The sequence below is a fragment of the Nilaparvata lugens genome, unplaced genomic scaffold, assembly GCF_014356525.2.
Source record: "Nilaparvata lugens isolate BPH unplaced genomic scaffold, ASM1435652v1 scaffold6754, whole genome shotgun sequence".
Classification (NCBI taxonomy): Eukaryota; Metazoa; Arthropoda; class Insecta; order Hemiptera; family Delphacidae; genus Nilaparvata; species Nilaparvata lugens.
In genome coordinates this window covers 1-14,992 of record NW_024092505.1, presented here as the reverse complement: position 1 = coordinate 14,992, position 14,992 = coordinate 1, and the positions used below count along the sequence as shown (strand labels likewise).

Sequence of the window (14,992 nt, the reverse complement as noted above, 5' to 3'; positions counted from 1 at the left end):
TCTCTATTCAAGTGATAATAATGTGAAATATCTGTTCTATTTTTGTTTTGAAGCATCTAGATTTGAAAATTTACTTTGTGAACATATTAGTGGTCTGAAAATTTTGTGATTTGAAGAGCTACAAGACTTAACCTATTTCGGACTATGTGTAACCATATCTAAATTGGGGAGAGGAATAGCACAAGGTTACCTTATTTTTCCTCACCCTATCATTTATATGATGTATACTTATTATATCAATCAATATAGAGTTTCAATCAATATGCAACGATATTGATACGGTACTTAGAAAGACCGGTTTCGGTTGTTACACCATTGTCAATCTTATTCTTAGAATAAACTCTAGTTTTATTAGAGATTGTCAATGGTGTAACAACTGAAACCGGTCTTTCTTATTCTTAGTATCAATAAGTCTGTGGTTTTTGACAATTTCTTAGTATTTTTATTCAATCAGAAAAATCACTCATCTTCAAATGCTTATAGCTCAAAAATAGGAGTGAATATCGCCAATGTGATGACATATTATTGTTCAAGTACTATCATTCCTCAGAGTTTCAGGGATTTCAATTTTTGACCATCTCTGCAAAAATCCATGATGAATTCATGGATTTCATGAGAAATGCAAATCTCCCAGATTTTGTTGATATTTGGGCTATGGATAGAGGTTGACCCAACAAGTGTCGTGCTATAATATGAGACGTTTCGCTACAATACAGGGTGAGTTATTCACTCAAAAATAAAATTTTCCTCCATTATCAGATCAGAAAAATCACTCATCTTCAAATTGCACTTGTTTGGGAGCCATCACAGAGCACTGCCGTAAATGATTTAGAGATTATTCAAAATAAGTTATTGAGGTATCTTTATTTTAAAACGTATAATACATTTTGTCCAATAGCTTTTTCCACCGAAACCTTAAGGTCAACATTAAAGTCCAGAAATTAAAAACCAGAAGATCCATTAGAGCATTAATGTTATTATATGACATTCTAAATAATAATATATTCATGCCAGATTTCATCAATTTGTTAAATTTCAATGTTTCATGCAATAGACCAAGACTTAATATGCTATTTCAGATACCGTTGTCAGAACCGTTCACCATTTCAATTCCTACCTGAATAGAACAATGAGATTGTACAATAGACTAAACCCATTCCTTGACCCTTCTATGACCGCTACAATACATTCAAAAAATCTTGTGAAAAATTATGCTGCTCAATTGATGAATAAATTATTATTTTTGAGCTCTACTAACTCTCCTTTTTTCAACTGTTTCTTCTTTCTTTTTATTTAAATATTTTTCATCCTATACCTTTTACTAACTTTCTGAATCTGACCAATATATCGTTCTCTTCTAATCTTATTAGTTATAGCCTACTGAATTGTGAATATTTAATGAATTGCGATATTATTTCTTTTCTCTTGTTTTCTTTTTTAATTGTAACGTTACACTATCAAATGTGTCATTAAGGCTCGTACTGGAGTTTGTCTGTGAGCCTTTCTATGTTTTATGTAATAAATAAATAAATAAATAATAAATAAATGTTTATAACTCAGGAATAGAAGTGAATTTCGCCAATGTGATGACATATTATTTTTCTGTTCATTCCACTATAAGTTTTTGGAAAGCAGGAAATAGATGACAATTGAAAAAATTCAAATGGGTCACAATAATTTTCAAAAAATAATGGTTCAAAAAAGTCACATCGAGGATAATTTTCGATTATAGGAACGTGGTCAAATTCAATTTCAAGTTTTTGAAGATGTTATCTACCTTATCGCCTTGTTGAAGACCCCCTTTCTCGGCCGGGCCACCAGGGACAGTCCACACGATGTAGGCAAACAGACGACCGTCTGCTCCCGCCTTTCCACCAACCACTCGCATGCCGAAGCCCCTCGCTGTCATGTCAACAATAAATAGAAAAATTAATTATATAAATAAATATATTGTAATCTCATTATATATTTTATCCTCTATTATTCATAATAAATATCGGGGCACCGAGCTTCGCTCGCTATTTTTATTTATTGATAAACAGAACACAATTATTCTCCAAAATGGTTGTGTTTATATTTCACAGCTGGCTATATGTCATCTTTTGAATTTCGGGGATGCGATATTTCGATTTTTCACATACTCACTCGCTCACTCACTTTTTTACCATCCACAGCTGTTTCAGCCAAGGATGAATATCCTTTTAATGTTGTTCAGCGAGTTTTCCAAGGATGAGTCCTAGTGCAGTCGAATTTTCATATCATAAACCCACTATGTTCCAAATTTCGTGAAAATCGTTAGAGCCGTTTTCGAGGTCCGTCACTTTTTTACCATCCACAGCTGTTTCAGCCAAGGATGAATTATCCTTTTAATGTTGTTCAGCGAGTTTTCCCAAGGATGAGACCTAGTGCAGTCGAATTTTCATATCATAAACCTACTATGTTCCAAATTTCGTGAAAATCGTTAGAGCCGTTTTCGAGATCTGTCGAAAATAAATAACCAGATAGATAATCAGATATAAAAATACAGAAATTGCTTGCTAAATATAATAGGATATCTATATTCTTATGTCAACCATGAAGAATGAATTTATTTATTGGATAGAGTAGACAATACATTCCGAGCTGCGATGTATCAACACACGATTTTTGATGCATTTCACACGACATGCAGTCAAAAATTTGAGTAGATAATCAAATTCGTTTACTTATTGACTGAAGTACTTTCGAACGGCCAGTGATCATTTCCAACAGTTAAAATATAGTGAGGTCTACTATAGTGAGGTCCACGTTATAATGGCAGTGTGGAGAAAGATAGGAGAACAACGTTGCCGATCCTCTCTCTTGTCAATGCCTTCTATAGACGGTAGCTGATACAGATTTATTGATGTGGTATTAACTGTTCATTCTCGTTTAAAATAATCATTATTATATTCGTCAAGCCAGAAATTATATTTTTCAATTATTCCATAATTAAGAAGAAATATTTTGTCAATTAATTATTAATTCTACATTGTTAAAAGACGATCTGGCAACAGAGCAAAGCGAGAAAGAGATAGCGCTATCCGCTTTGTTGATTGATAGACAAGGATAGCAATACCATTGCTAATCAAACACTGCCATTATAACGTGGTCCTGACTATAGCCGTTCGATAGTACTTTAGTCAGTAAATAAACGATTTATTATTTACTTTGATATTTGACTGCATGTCGTATGAAATACACCAAAAGGTGCAATAAAAATGCTTCCTCAACCCACAATTGCAATTCAATAATTCTAGTACAATGAAAGCTGAAATGTGCCATGAAGGTAAAAGGTTAACCTTCTAGTCGTGACCCTATTTTTTCTGACGTTAGTCGTGACCCTGGGTCCCAGGGACCCGCTTCTTTCATATTGCATATTTCAATATATTTCAAGATATAATGTTATTCTATGATTCTGATATGTTCAAGGGTTATTGATGAACGCAATGAGCACTTAAGTAAACCAGAAATCGATCATTTTTATAATTATAAAAATAAATTTATAAAACCTTGCATTTTTATGGTCGTGAAAAGTAACGTTTGGTTATTATTTTATATAAAGTGAACAAAAAATTATAATGATGAATACTATGATGGATCTTACATGCAACACCACTAGAAAGACAGGAAAAAAATTGGAAGGTCATAGTTCACTCTAAGGGTAGTTTTCACCCTACCCTCAAGTTCATGTTGCACAATCTTTGCAAAACTTATGAAATTATAGTCTCTTCCTATGTAAGAGACTAAAATAACTATCTTATAAATTTTATAAATTGAAAAATGTGCTATCTTTCTCAGAATGCAAACAGGTATATACGGCACTAGTAGAATCCCTAATGCGATATGGTTTAATAGTTTGGGGTGGGACTTTCGATACCCATATTAAAAACCTTTTTCTAATACAAAAATTCATCATAAAGACAATTTTAAAGAAACCTAGAACTTATGATAGTAAGATTTTGTTCAGTGAATTTGATATTAAAACTATACGACAGTTATATCTTAGTTGCATAACAAATTACAGTTTTAAATACGAGCATAATTTCCCTCTAGCCGATGACATAAATTATAATCTTAGACCTAATACAATAAGAAAATATGAAATATATAACACCAACTCAGCTCTTCTTAGAAGGCAACTTTACTACATTAGCAGTAAATTCATAAATATACTAGAAAGTGAATTTCCACTTAATAATTTCCGAAATAATAAACACAGAAAAAGAACCATAGAGGCATGGCTAAACTTGAATTATTTCCAATCGTTGACTTTTATACAATAATCAACTTCATATTATAAATTATATTTTCGAACACTTCGTACGCTAGATTCAAGTTTATACATTACATCCCTGATTAAGCTGATTTACGACTCACACTGGCGCACAAGGAATCTTCCTTTTGCCGGTGTTTTTGCCTCCCTACTGTACTTATGCATGTGATCATAAATTGAATCTTCATTTTAAAACTGTTATTTATAATATAAAGGATATCATTTCGTTATTATATCTAATTAAATAAATGTATGTATCTTGGTTTAAGTGCAGTAGCATATACTTATATTTATTTTTTGTAAAGCTTTTTTGTATTTTGTTTTTGGCAAAAATAAATAAATAAAATAGTGATGAACACTATTATGAATCCTAAAACCTATATGAAACACTATACAAGAACATGAAAATATATAAGGTCATATAAAGTTCACTTTTAGGGATAGTTTAGTATCCCTAGGTTCACATGAAGTTCATTGGTTTCACTATCATCCTACTCAGGGTCAGTATTCTTATCTTGAACTAGGAATTTATTTTTATTATAAATAATGTCATTGAAATAGAGATCTAGAAGTCAATTTGTACATTTTTCGAAGTTTCTGTTAAAAATGTACATGTTGACTGCCTATGTTTGCCTGCCTATTACATGGGAAACCATAGTTGGCTAGGTATCTTCCTCTCTTTTTTTTCTCTTCTCCAACACACCCAACCACAAAGCCAATGGTTTTTTATATTTGTAACATTTTATTGTGTTTTATTTGTTTCAAATTCTTTGTAATTTTGTTTTGTCTTGTTTTGTGTGTTTTTAATAAATAAATGAAATTGAAATAAAAATTGACTGCTTGAATCCAATCACTATTGCATAATAATGTGCATTTGAAAAAATGAAAAAAGTTACTTTAGTCGTGACCCTTGGGTCCCAGGGACCCAAAAGTGTCATTTTACGAAAACAACAAGTCACAGAGCACTAACACTCTTCATCAAGATTGAGTGTCTACTGACATGAATTTACGTGGGTAAATTCCGCGAACGGAAGAAAAATTATAACTAAAACAAAAATTGCACTGATCACGACTAGGAGCTTGATAGCATAATGTAGGTTAACCAATTGGCCTCCATAGACACGACTCAAAGTTGAAAGAAAAAATATTTATTGCACTACATAGATAAACATTGAATTTTCTCAACGCACTGTTAGTTGATGACACCTTGCTTCTCTTCTTACTACTTTCTCAAGTACCCACGCACAAGCCTATGAGCTTACGTGGGCTTCATCCTCAGTATTATCATAGAGAAACAATAGTGTAAGTAGATATCCCATGGTTTAGGGCGTTTATGTCGCAACTTCTACTGTTATCTCAAGCCGATTATTGTAGATTACTGTCGATTGTTACTGTTTTGTTGGGGTGAGAGTGTATGAACAAGCCTATGAGCTTACGTGGGCTTCATCCTCAGTATTATCATAGAGAACAATAGTGTAAGTAAATATCCCATGGTATAGGGCGTTTATGTCGCAACTTTCACTGTTATCTCAAGCCGATTATTGTAGATTACTGTCGCTTGTTACTGTTTTGTTGGGGTGAGAGTGTATGAACAAGCCTATGAGCTTACGTGGGCTTCATCCTCAGTATTATCCTAGAGAAACAATACTGTAAGTAGATATCCCATGGTTTAGGGCGTTTATGTCGCAACTTTCACTGTTATCTCAAGCCGATTTTGTAGATGAATGTCGATTTTAATGTTTTGTTGGGGTGAGAGTGTATAAACGACACAATATGAGAGACTACCAGCGTCACACAGCTTCACGGGAAAATCACATGAACTATTGGCTTGAGATAACAGTAAAAGCTGCGACATAAACGCCCTATACCATGGGATATCTACTTATGCTATTGTTTATCTATGCTATTAGTAAGTTACAGATAACAGCTTGAATATTTTGAATGGGGTTAAATACTATACTTTTAATGGGGTATATTTTACCTTTACGTGAAAGATAAAATGTATTATAATAGGCACGTTGACTATCGGCTTGAGATAACAGTAGAAGTTGCGGCATAAACGCCCTATACTAAGGGATATGTACTTACGCTATCGTTTCTCTATGATATTATTATTTTTAAGTGAGAAAAATACTGAGAAAGAGAAGATCAAATTCAATTGCATTTACTCGATGAATGTTTCGTTTGGAATCACGAAAATACTGTATTTTTTTAATGCTTTCTACTCACTTCTGTGGGCTTTGTCAGCTGGATCTCTCCTCAGAGTAACTCTCCTCTTTGATCCCGTTCTTGAGCCTGAAATAGATGACAAAATCAAATTAATATTCCACAATTCAAGCATTTCATGTCTCATTGAAGACTAAATTAATGAATTGAATTGAATGGAATTGATCATTAGAAGTATCAGAGGTCATAAGAGGTATGAAAACGATTTTCAGAATAACGGAATCTAAACTGTTTTGACTGTAATAAATTGATACGGAAGTGGCCATACCTAAAACTCAACAAAAGGGGTACATTCACAATGTTGGAGTTAGCTGTTGGCCAAGTCGAGCTATTCGCTAACTCCAGCTATTTGCTAAGTCTGTGTTAACTCAATGCTATAGTGGTACGTTAGAAAAAAATCTGGTGTGGTACACTCGCACAACTTTCCTTGCCGTCAAGGAAATTGATCACCTGACGCTAGTGTTCCTGCGCATCTCAAGTCTACTATTCAAGGATTTGAGCCAGCTGGTGACAGGGCAATAACGCTGGAGACACACGAGGTCTGCTATCTCTTCATAGTGGATCATTTAATATAATCAACAGTTGCCAACAGTTTGCAATTGGATAGTCACATTTTCTCGAATTTCTAGCTTATTTTTAATTTTAGGTGAAAATGTTACTGGACATTATTATTGTAGAGATTCTCATGCTCAATCTTTTCCACGCGAAATTTTTTGTTTAAATTGAATCTTAAGCCTGATAATTAAGAATCTGTAATCAAACTTTGTACAGATGGGGCGCGAAGCTCCTGAAATTTTTACAGATATGGGACTTGTGGCAGTTGATAGAGCTTATCGATGACTATTTTAGGTATGAATTTGATCAAAATCGTTGGAGTCGTTTCCGAGAATATCACGAAAAACAGGGTTTTTGACAACATTTTCGCCATTTTAGCTGCCATCTTGAATTGCATTTGATCAAAATTGTTCGTGTCGGATCCTTATATTGTAATGACCTTACGTTCCAAATTTCAAGTCATTCCATTGATTGGGAGACGAGATATCGTGTACACAGAACTAGAACTATTTTCAACTCACTGAGGTTAGCATCGAAGTCGACGTCATGTATGACGATTTTGATGGCTTCCCCGTCCTGCACCGACTGCTGTCTCCTGATTGGATCAGCAGTGTGTTCTTCAGGTGCACGCGGCACGGCTATGCTTGCACGCGCGCCGTCACTACGAGCAACGCGCAACGCCGAAATGTCTGGCCTAAAAGCATAACCACAGAATACACAAGTTTATATAGAAGTTATATAAGTAAACTAAACTAAACTTTTATATAGAGTAAACTAAGAAGTTATATAAAGTAAGTTTGTATAAGTAATGCTTTGTATAAATATTTTTCGACAGAAAATTTTGTGGAAATCTAGAAGACATAACCTCATTTGAACTTTTAATGTTTCCTAAATTTGGGAGCGAAATAGTAGCTACAAAGGTATTCTTAGTTCGTTCTAAACTATCCACAATACAAGGTTTGGAGGCTTTCTATACCCACATCATAGATTTGAACTGCTTTTTGGATAGTAGTTCTCATCGAATTTCCATCTAGCTGTTAGCCCTGTTGTCAATGTCTGCAGTAGCAGAGGTCTTCGGGGTGATTTGCAGCATTTATTTAGGATTTTCGTTCAATAATAATTATATATTAATTGGCATTTGAATAAATGCATTCTCTATTTAATTCCATCTGTAACTGGTTGACCGCTATGGCTTCGTATAAAATGAGCGCTGCTATCCAGAGATTGTCAGTTTGGTGTAAGGGTAAGCATTCCTGACTGGCAATTGGGAGGTACCGGGTTCGATTCCCGGACTGGCAACTAATTTTTGGATAGTAGTTCTCATCGAATTTCCATCTAGCTGTTAGCCCTGTTGTCAATGTCTGCAGTAGCAGAGGTCTTCGGGGTGATTTGCAGCATTTATTTAGGATTTTCGTTCAATAATAATCATATATTAATTGGCATTTGAATAAATGCATTCTCTATTTAATTTTATCTGTAACTGCTGAAGAGTGGCACGTTTTATATGGGAACGAAAATATTCAATGCACTCTCAACTCATATTGGAGAAAATGAGGGCTTGAAGGAGTTCAAATAAAGAACACTTGAATAATCTCTTGCTCCACAAGGGTCTATTCTGAAACTTGACAAACTGAAAACTTGATAGAGTGGAATCTTGAAGAGATTGAAGTAGGCTTAGAACCATCCTAGGTTAATTAAGAATCTATATGCAAGATTTCAAGTTGATTTCAGTCGAATAGTTTAGACGTGATGATGCGTCAAACATAATTTTCCTATCCCATACGTGTATAAGCCAGTTTTTTATTATACAATTTTCACATGAAATCACTTGATAGTATAGTTATTCCCTTAATTATAGTGTAGATAAGTTCTTCAACTTGGTGCTAACATAATTAAGTGAAAAAACTCAGATCTTCTCTAGAAACCATCCTCAACGTAATGCCGACCTGACAAAATTGGACTGGTTATTAATTATGAATGAAATTTGAACATTAATTCCAAAAAATCTATAAGGGAAATTGAAATTTGGGCTTCAAGGTGAACGAGATAGATATTTTTAGAATCGATGTGCAAAATTTGGAGATCTAAGTCATTCCTGTTACTCCGGTATGCAATCGACAAGTTGACATGTTTTGATGCGAACAAACAAACACAACCCTACTCTATCTTATTGTATAGGAGATACACATACAAATTAGCAGACTCCCTTGAAAAATGATTATGCTTCAAGTTTGTTATGTGAAATTTATTTTGTTTAAGCTTCATTTTTGAATTTTCTGTTGATTCCGACATGAATACAGATCAGAAACCTTCAAACTGATAAACTTCTCTAGATGTGTCATCCAACATCCAGAGAAATTATTCTTATCATCATCATCATTATTTATAGTCGGATCCTATGAGGAAGCATTAAGAGAATAATAACTTTCAATTTCAAAATAATTTCATGAAGTGATGAAACAAAATTTCCTAAAAGTTGATATTTGAGGAGTTATTGTAGCGATAAGTAGAGTATTGTGACTTCATGGCTTATGTGTCCAATCATCAATGTTTTAGTACTCAACCAGTTACAGGAATTATCATAATTTATTAATATTGTTTTGACATGTTACCAGTCATTTGAGTGATACCATAGCCACCTCTAATACAAGCCCTGACCTACGATATTACAACGTCGCAGTGTAGTCCTAGAATATATTACAGGATTGGTGAAAAAGATCAGCTGGTATTTTTTAAAATCTTTTTTACCAATCATGATTGTATAGATTCTAGGCCTATACACTGCGATGTTGCAATATCGTAGGTCAGGGCCTTGTATTAGAGGTGAATATGGTGATACCTAAAATTTGATGTATCATGTGACGATTGTGAATAGATAAATAAATGAATAAACTTACAGCTGTGAGCCTCTCCGTCTGGATCTTCTGTCTTCGTCTATCACTAGAGATGATGAAGGAACTTGATTGCTTTCTGCTGAGTGTGCTGATCCTGTAAACACATCAATAATAATAGGCTAATTATTCCGCTAGAACAGAAATTGATGAAATATTATGTATTTTTTGAGAATATAGTTGTTATCAATATATAGGTCAATATGAAACACGATTTATAATTTTCTTATTATTCATCCCACAATAAGGTTCATTTCCCTACTTAGTTCAGTTTCTTTCTCTTTCTGTTCCTAGTCGATAACCAGTGATCTTGATGGTCAAATCGTGTAACTAAATGCAAAATACGAATAAAAAAATTGAAGAATATTGGAAGAGTAACCAAAACATTGACAGAACCGGTAGAATCTCTTAGGATTCCCCTCATTACAGACAAGAGAAACCTCAGTAGACAATAGAAACGTTGGAAGACCGAGGGAGAGGTGGACTCAAATAAGGCAGAATAATGAAATAGCTATTTATGTATAAAGAGTGTAATGCACGACTTTATCGCTCGCGCAAAACAGTTATCACGCGACGCGAAGCAGAGCGTTATAATTTTGCAAGAGCTATAAAGAAGCATTACGCGCGAATTACATACAAAATTTTTTCCACAACTGCCCAAACCTGTTAAATTACTTATATCGGCGGAGTTACAATTACCGACTTTTCAGGTTAAGATCTGACTTTTTGGTGAGCTGCTTACAATCAGCTGATTAGGAAGTGTAAAGAAACTCTTCTGCGCAGTAAATTATGCGCAGTTCTAGAAAAAGTATATTTTGAAGACCGGAGCTGACAGTCATGCATATACCGTGGAGGTCAGAAGAAGAAGAAGATATAAGAGCAGAATTTTTTTTAAGTTGTGGTAAGTGAAAAATGATAATATCGAGTGACCTGGCTGGCTCAGGTCTGGTGTCAGAGTTTTCAGGTCGCAACTGATCAATTCCAGGGCCTCTGACATGACCTGACGACTGCTCTATAGCATAGAGAAACAATAACATAAGTAGATATCTCATGGTATAGGGCGTTCATGTCGCAACTCCTACTGTTATCTCAAGCCTATAGTCCACGTAGTTATTTCCCGTGAAGCTTTATGACGCTGGTAGTCTCTCATATTGTGCTGTTCATACAAACGGAATGATTATTATTGTAATGATTATTAATAAATAAATAAAATACACTCTTACCCGGTCAAAACAGTAAAAATCGACAATAATCGACAGTAATCTGCTTGAGATAACAGTATAAGTTGCGACATGAACGCCCTATACCATGGGATATCTACTTACGCTATTGTTTCTCTATATCTATAGGTAGTCAGGACCGAGAGTGTAACGTGTCCATCCGAGACACAAGAAGTTTAAAAGTGAGATTATTACTGTGTACTAAAAACACTTCATTCACAAGGGCTACTTTTTAAATTAATAAAACAATATACAAAGAACCCTTCATTTGAAAAAAACATATTGTTGAAATATTTTAAAGTTTTTTTTAACTGAAGGGTGCTTAAAGATTTTGTATATTGTTTTATTAATTTACTGTGTACTATTATTCCAATGTAATTCTAATTTTCTAATTGATTTCTCACTGGTTGTGGTATTGGAAGTAAGTTCATTTTTCAAATTTGATTTTTAGAACAAGAATGAATGTGCTCTAACCGGCTTGATCGTCCGGGTCAGGTGCGGGTACTCGGAAGGACGAGCGACGTCGTTCGACGGCCGGCGACCCGTCGCGTCCCGTCAATGCGTCCGACGTCCGCGTCGCGTAAACGTCGTAGGCCGAAGCTCTGCGAGGCAGCTGGACCGGCAGACCTGCAAACCGGACATCATTTCAAATTTCAATTTATTTTATTTATTGTACATAATACTACAATCTATATATATATAAGCGAAATCACTGACTGACTGACTGACTGACTCACTCACTCACTCACTCACTCACTCGCACAACTAAAAATCTACCGGACCAAAACCGTTCAAATTTGGTAGGTATGTTCAGTTGGCCCTTTAGAGGCGCACTAAGAAATCTTTTGGCAATATTTTAACTCTAAGGGTTGTTTTTAAGGGTTTAACGTTCGTCTTTTAGCATGTATATTCTTCTTCTCCCAATCTCTTAATTATAATTGAAATTTCCATACCATATGTTACTATAGAACTATAATCTAGATTATAGAGTACCTCTTCGAAACAGTTGTTAACTGGCAACTAAATTAATAATTTTGTCAGGTTGGCATTAAGTTGAGTTAACTTTGTTAGGTTGGCACCAAGTTGAAGATTAAAATGCATTTATCGCGGAAAAATTGATGGGCACTGCTACTTCAATCCTGGGAAGTAGGATTATTATATTACTAGCCGTCAGGCTCGCTTCGCTCGCCATATCCGTTTAGCCAGACGTTTAGTCTGGACCCCGACTGGATTGTTCTAACATATGATAAAAATGCCCAAATGAAAAATGTAGGCGAGCGAAGCGAGCCTGCTGATCTCATTCTTGGACGATCCAGTCGGGGGTCCAGGGGGCGGTGCCCCCTGGCTAGATGGATATGGCGAGCGAAGCGAGCCTGACGGCTAGTCATAATATAATTATGACATTGAAGGAGAAACTAGGCTGAGCCTGTTCTATTCTCTCCAAAAATTTTGATAAAAAGTTAATGTTGTCCAAAGGTTGAGGAAACTTACAGATTTATAGTACAGTTCTAACAAAACATAGAGATTGATCATGTTAGAGTTTATATGTGAATATAGTGATAATTAGTCAGTGTTTAGTGTTAATATGTGAGGTAAAAGTGAAAAGTAGTGAATTACGCAAATTTAACAGTGTTTTGTGGGACATATTTTGAAATATTTCTCAAGATGAAGAGACTTTTACCATAGAGAAACAATAGCGTAAGTAGATATCCCATGGTATAGGGCGTTTATGTCGCAACTTTTACTGTTATCTCAAGCCGATTACTGTCGATTATTGACGATTTTTACTGTTTCGACCGGGTAAAAGTGTATGAAAGCACAGTATAAGAGACAACGAGCGTCACACAGCTTCACGGGAAAGAACTACGTGGACTATCGGCTTGAGATAACAGTAAAAGTTGCGACATAAACGCCCTATACCATGGGGTATCTACTCACGCTATTGTTTCTCTATGCTTTTACTTATTTAACACTTTTTTCCTTTCTTTATCTTTTACTTATTTTCTTCACGATATTATTCAAGATATAAAATGCTTGCCTCTAAGATACATATATGTTTTCAAAGTTTTATACCTATTCTTTGTAATGTCTGGAAACAGTGGTCAGGCACTTTTCAGGGAGAGAACAAATTATCAAACTAGGAGAGTCACTTCTGATCTGCTAAGGCTTCCCAGGTCATATACCACTTGTTTCCAGAAATCGTTTGTATTTCTATGTTCGTAATTTTTCAATAATTTACCTTTTGAGGCAAGAGAATTGATAATAGGAAAATGTTCAAATATTACATTTTTAAATGGCTTAGAAATATCTTGCCTGATTGTTTAGAACACATGTTTTTTATTCTTTCTTAGTTTTCGACATAATGATTATTATAGTTGTTGAAAATCATATCAAAAAGTAATTAAGCCCAAACTGGAAATGTATGAGAGGTGAGTGAATGTGTGAGTGTGTGTTTTCATTTTTTTCTTGCCCAAAAAAATTTTTTTTCTTCTTTCTGATTTTATTCAATTATAGTATATTTAAGCACTCCTGCTTGCACGCGTTAAGCATTATATGCTTACAGCAAGCTAGAAATATTCTGTTTTAAAAAAGCTTTGTTTTTTTTTCATAATACATCATACACGTAGAAAGCCTTATTACATAAATTATATTTTATACAATTTCTTCAGTGCACTTTGTATTTTATTTCCATTTTGATGTTTGATGTATTTGAAATTTTGTATGTATTTGATTTAGAATCAGAATAAAAACAATTTGAATTTGAATTTGAATTTATTATCGACTTGAATTTTGTCCATGTCAACCTGTCATCAAAGTACACCCTATGAAGGGCCTAAGGGCGTCTTGGAAATGAAGATGGTAAATGTGGTCGCTCACCCAATCCGACATCAGCCTGCTGCATGCCAGCGGTAGCGGAAGCAGCCGCGGAAGCGGAAGCGGCACCGCCTGCCGCCTTGATCTCATCGTCGTAGCTGTGCTGCTTCTGGACGCGCGACTTACGGCGACTGGCCGCGCGGCTCATCTGCGCCGGGGTCGCCATGCTGGCTCGCGGCTCCCGCGCCGCGCCGCTCCGCCGCCACGTCTCCTCTGACTGTCGTCAATGTCGCCGCCTCCATCTTCTGGAACAAATCAATCAGTCAATGATCTCCTCTCGTACCACTTAAGCCTGGTTATCATCATAGTGATAATCTAGAACTAGATTGAAATTTAGTCGATTGAGAATAAATATAGAATGTCAATAAAATTAAATAAATCTTATAGCACCCTTTATTCTTTAAAAAACTTCAAAATTCAAATTCAAATTTCAAATTTAAATTTATTTCTCAAAAAACATACACATTATAATAATCTAATATTATAACATACAAAAATAATACAAGAAAAATACTATTAAATATATAAAATGATCCCAAAACTGCAGTATATTTTTTTTATGTCCATCTATGTTTAAGGAGTAGCCTACAAGGTAAAACCTGTGCGTAGACCTAAGTTGCAGTAATATATTTATTCAATATAAACTAAGAAATTAAACCAAAATAAGAACAAAGATTAGGAACTTACACACAAATATAAATTTGTAGATTAAATTAGATAAAAGTTAGTAAAACACAATAATTATAATTTTATGATAAAAAAAACAAAACATAAAAACAAGAAACAGTTGGTGCTTAGAAGATTTTGTCTTCAGTTTTATTTGATCTTGTCAATCTCGCAATTTAGTTTTTTGCTCCGGCTTGTATTGGCAACAAAATGAGTAGGAACAAGATTTATTATCCTCTGTGATAAGTAAGTGAATTGTCTTCTAC

General features: G+C 34.6%; 1 protein-coding gene across 1 annotated transcript; it reads right to left on the bottom strand.

The window, feature by feature from the left end:
* Window positions 1-1,777: 1,777 nt before the first annotated feature.
* LOC120356428 lies at window positions 1,778-14,250 on the bottom strand (the record flags this gene model as incomplete). The annotated part of the gene is made up of 6 exons (XM_039445370.1): window positions 14,064-14,250; window positions 11,661-11,813; window positions 9,973-10,063; window positions 7,597-7,769; window positions 6,524-6,589; window positions 1,778-1,902 (listed from the first exon to the last, which is right to left on the bottom strand). Coding segments are annotated over exons 1-6 (771 nt in total), but the record flags the coding sequence as incomplete, so codon positions are not given.
* Between the last annotated feature and the right edge of the window lie 742 nt (window positions 14,251-14,992).